Source organism: Pygoscelis adeliae, unplaced genomic scaffold, assembly GCF_000699105.1.
Source record: "Pygoscelis adeliae isolate BGI_AS28 unplaced genomic scaffold, ASM69910v1 Scaffold402, whole genome shotgun sequence".
Lineage (NCBI taxonomy): Eukaryota > Metazoa > Chordata > Aves > Sphenisciformes > Spheniscidae > Pygoscelis > Pygoscelis adeliae.
In genome coordinates, this window is record NW_008824411.1 from 6,395,622 (window position 1) to 6,399,878 (window position 4,257).

General features: G+C 42.7%; 1 protein-coding gene across 1 annotated transcript in view; it reads right to left on the bottom strand.

The window, feature by feature from the left end:
* The window catches only part of NUF2 (NUF2, NDC80 kinetochore complex component), a 15,077-nt gene extending 10,829 nt beyond the window's left edge, over positions 1 to 4,248 (bottom strand). Inside the window, exons 1-4 of the mRNA XM_009320627.1 lie at positions 4,161 to 4,248; positions 2,930 to 3,004; positions 1,377 to 1,453; positions 625 to 686 (exon numbers count right to left, since the gene is read on the bottom strand). Coding sequence (XP_009318902.1) covers positions 625 to 686; positions 1,377 to 1,453; positions 2,930 to 2,989 — 199 coding nt within the window. The 5' untranslated portion in view covers positions 2,990 to 3,004; positions 4,161 to 4,248. The remainder of the gene's footprint in view (positions 1 to 624; positions 687 to 1,376; positions 1,454 to 2,929; positions 3,005 to 4,160) is intronic.
* Positions 4,249 to 4,257: the final 9 nt, after the last annotated feature.

Consider the following 4,257-nt stretch of genomic DNA (forward strand, 5'->3'; position numbering starts at 1 on the left):
TACAACTCTGAGACAGAACCTCACTGTAACTATCGGGCTAACTGAAGACAGCAGTTTGCACTGCAGGGACTTTTTGGCTCTATTCCAAGCAAATTGTGAAATATGATTACAAAGGCCTTGAATGTCTTGGACACGACAGAGCCAGAAGTGAAAGAGTTCTTCAGAATAGCCTTTTCTAAGTTGTTTGTGTTGTACCAGAATCACCACAGCTGGGTTTTGAAAAGGGTGAAGCAAAAATTCAATCGCTTCCTACATAGGCATCAGGATAAGAAATCCTATAGCATTCCATGAGTTGCCAGGATAACTTTCATTACCATCTATTCTTACGCTATTTCAAGTATGTCACAGTCCACTCTCCAGACCAGCAGTTCAACAGACTCGTAGCATTCAAAACTCCCCTCAGTTATTTAACTGGATTAGCCTATATAAGCAATAAGGAGGAGAACTGCTTATTAGAGCCAGCTTGTCTAAGGGCCACAGCAAGGGTCAGAAAAGTAGCTAGAAGCCAGGGACAGTTCTCCGTACTAGATGCCCATCTGGCTATGCCAAATGAGAAAAAGCACCTGGATATCAAGTGACACCCACCACCCCAGGAAACACAAGGATTATAGCGCACTTGCTTACTTGGGTTTAAAACATCAGCAATTTGAAAATCATTAATCCGGCACACTGGAAGTAAGCGCTCCCTGCAAGGAAAACAAAAATACAACCTTACCTGCAGTGACCATTACTCAGTTTTTGTGCTATATCCATTTACTAAAAAACAGATCTTGTCCTCTCATCCCATAGCATATGTACAGCAAGCATGTAACAACAGTAAGTCTCAGGAGAATAACACAGTAGGACTCCACTCACGGATCAGCATTAAAAATTTGTATTCTTACAGCATCTCAAAGATTTCTGTAGAGAATATACTTGCCTGTAGAACAATTTTTCAGCTTAATTAGGGAACTCGTACACTTAACTGTTAGTCAGCTCTCCCCTTACAACTGAAATGAAGCTTAAGGTCTAACACTCACCTCATTCCAACAAAGATATCTACATAGAATTCAGCCAGCAAATTTACACAACAGGTACTTAGATCCCTCTTCTAGGTGTAATGATGACCCTCTAGCCATTCAAAGTATAGGTTTGTGCTCCACCTTGGTGAGGCTGGATTATTTAGTTAACACATTCATTTTGACAAAATAGCTGCCTGCTGAGAATTTTACTCTATTAAACATTGCTGCCCCCTGTCCATCTGCAAATTTCACTTTGCTCAGAGCCAACAAGCAGAGGAACCACCATCAGCAAAAAGACATAAAGCCCTACTACTTCTAGTAAATTGGACCTTTACAAGGAATAGCAACTGAACAGATGCAGCATCTTCTACTTACATGTGAATATACAAATTACAAACAGGTAGAAAGCCTTCAAATATCTGTGGATACATTATGTCAACGTTGACTGGCATCTAAAGAGTAAAGAGAGTCAATGCATAAGTAGAGAATACTTAAACAAAAATACACAGGTTTGTTTCCACAACAAGATAGTTCAAATAGGTTAAACACACTGAGTACAGTCTCCCCATCCACAGGGAACATGTTGAAGACTGAAGAATGCCATCAAGTTCATCAGCAGACTATTTTAAGTGTCAATTTTGGCTGGTCAAAATATAAAAAGACAATAATAACTGAAGCAGCAACATTACAAACTCTGGAATTCAATCTGAACCCTCTGTTTTAATTTGTTCAAAACTGGTGCAGGACAGTCTCTGCATTACACACCTAACAACAAGAAGCTCTTTCTTTAAACACTTCTTTAAACATGGACTCAGCTGTTTTATGAAGAAGTCAGAAGGAGAAGGTAGTGGTACACTCACTTTCTTCTGATATTTTAAACCTCATAATACAGTATCCCAGCTAATGTCATTGCCTGTGAAGAACTGAGTTATGTTGTGCATATATGATCTTCCCTTTCAGTTTATCCAGAACTGGCATGAGACAGTACTATTTATTCTCACTTTCACAAATCAGTTCTTGTCTAACAGAGACAGAAGATAAGTGTTAATCAACAAGGTATCAGTTAAGTTAACCTCCAGCTGCACTTCTCCTTGCTTTCCTCTCAGTTAATGAAGAAGTGGAGATGATCAAACATTAAAAGCAACATTTACTTTCCTTCTAGACCAGTCTAACATCTAAGCAGAGACCCTCCTCCAGCCATGGCCAAAGGCAGATGCCCAGGAAGACAGTATGTATTTTCAAAGCCAGAGATGGTGTCCCTTCATAAGCTTGTCCAATCCCTCCTGGACCTTACAGACATTTCTGGCACCTGCAGCATCTGAGAGGAAAGATTTCACAGCTTAACCGCAGAAGGAGAAGGCTCTCCACATAGCCTTTTCTTACAGCCTAGAGTGGTAAGTGAGCTTCTCTTCATGCCCACTAGTTCCTGTAGTGGAGAAGGGATTCTCCTCTCTATGGAGGGGAGGGAAAGAAACCCAGAGGCAGTGCACCCACAAACCACTATTTCAACAAGTATCTTGAGCAGAAGGCAACTTCCAGACCAGGAGCAATGAACAAAGCAACTTCTCAGACGTAATCAGCAAGGCCTCAGCAACAGCCCACAGATGATGCTCCCATTTACCTCTGGTAAATGACCCATGCTGACAGCTGCACTGCAGTACTGCACTCTCATTCCTGCCTAAGTGAACAGACTAGTTGCCTCCCTGAACACAAACGCAAATGCCCACGGGTATACAGCATCTCACACACAAGTTTTCTGCAATAGAGGCAGAATTTCTAAGCTCCCATTCATGCAATTACAACATACAAAACAGTAAGCTACTTGCCATTTGCTAGAGAGAAGCTAAGAGGGAGATACTTCAACATTAAATTTAAGCGTAATATTTTTTTCCTTTCACATTTCATTACACCTGCCACTACAGACATACCATGTAGAAATGCTCCAGGCGGATTCCATATACCTTCTGCAGAATTCTCATGTAAATCATGTGTAAAACTTCAAGCTGTAAGAAGAAAGGACATGAATCAGTATTCCATATGGTTGATTATTCAGGGCTCCCAGACTAGGCCATAAAAATAGTTTTACCTTTAACACATGAAGACTGATTTCACTGAGCCACCAAAACTAACAAGTTTTACTTTCCAGTAGTTTGCAATTCAAGCATTACTATCTCATAATACAATTATAAAAGACAGCAATCAGCTCAGACAGCTACAGTCCTAACTGCCACAGCTATGCTTTATTTTTCATTACATTGCTGCTCACTGAGCAGTTTTCAAACCAAACGACACAAAAAAATCTAAAAAAGGTCACAGAAACTATAATCCCATAGCAAAGAGCACCCTTCATCACGTTATTAAAATGGAGGGGAAGAAACACCTACAAGCCAACCAGTTATTCATTTACAGCACTAATCGACGGTCAGTTCAAACCAATATTCCTTCTCAAAAACAATCATCCCACCGCTCCCTAAACAAGCAGGGCCAGCCTCCTCCTTCAGCAGGCACAAGCACTTACATAGCAGCACAAGGAATCACACGGAGGCATCAATTCAATTTTAAAGCCACTTCTCCTCTGTTGAGGTCACTGCAAGACTACGTTAACATTAATGGTCAGACCAACAGTAAAAAAAAAAAAAAGGGTGTGGAGCAGGGAAGGGATGCTCTTTACGTGATTGGTTTAAGAGCATTAGTTGATCAACTAAGCCTGTTGAAACTATGACACTATACCAAACACAGCGGCTATTTGAGCCTAGTTCCCACAGAACTGAGAAAGACAGACTATGTAATTTCATGTTTGTCCATTTATGAACCCACCCACTACATGGGGAAGCTTGAGCAAGCTTCTCTCAAACTGAAGAGAGGAGAAACTCTAGGTTTAGCCCTCTAACTCCTACGAGATTAATCTGCCACATCGGAAAAACTAATCACCTCACTTAGAAGGCGTTGCTGTACGCCAAAGACCGTGCAAGCCGGGAGAGCGATCACCCAAGAAAGCAACCGACGAGCGCGAAAGCCGCTGGTGCCACTGCACGTAAAGGCCTTCCTCCACGACGGATAGGAAGCTGCCTGAGCGCGGCGGAGCTCCGAGCACAGCTCCCCCTACCACTCCCGACGCGCCAGCGCAGGCCGCGGCCTCCCCCGAACCCCCTCACGCACCTTGGGGTTGCCGAACACGTCGCCCTTGACTAGGTTCCGGGCCTCGGCGCCCACCAGGACGTGGCTGCGGAGGTAGTTGATGATATCGTCGGGGCTG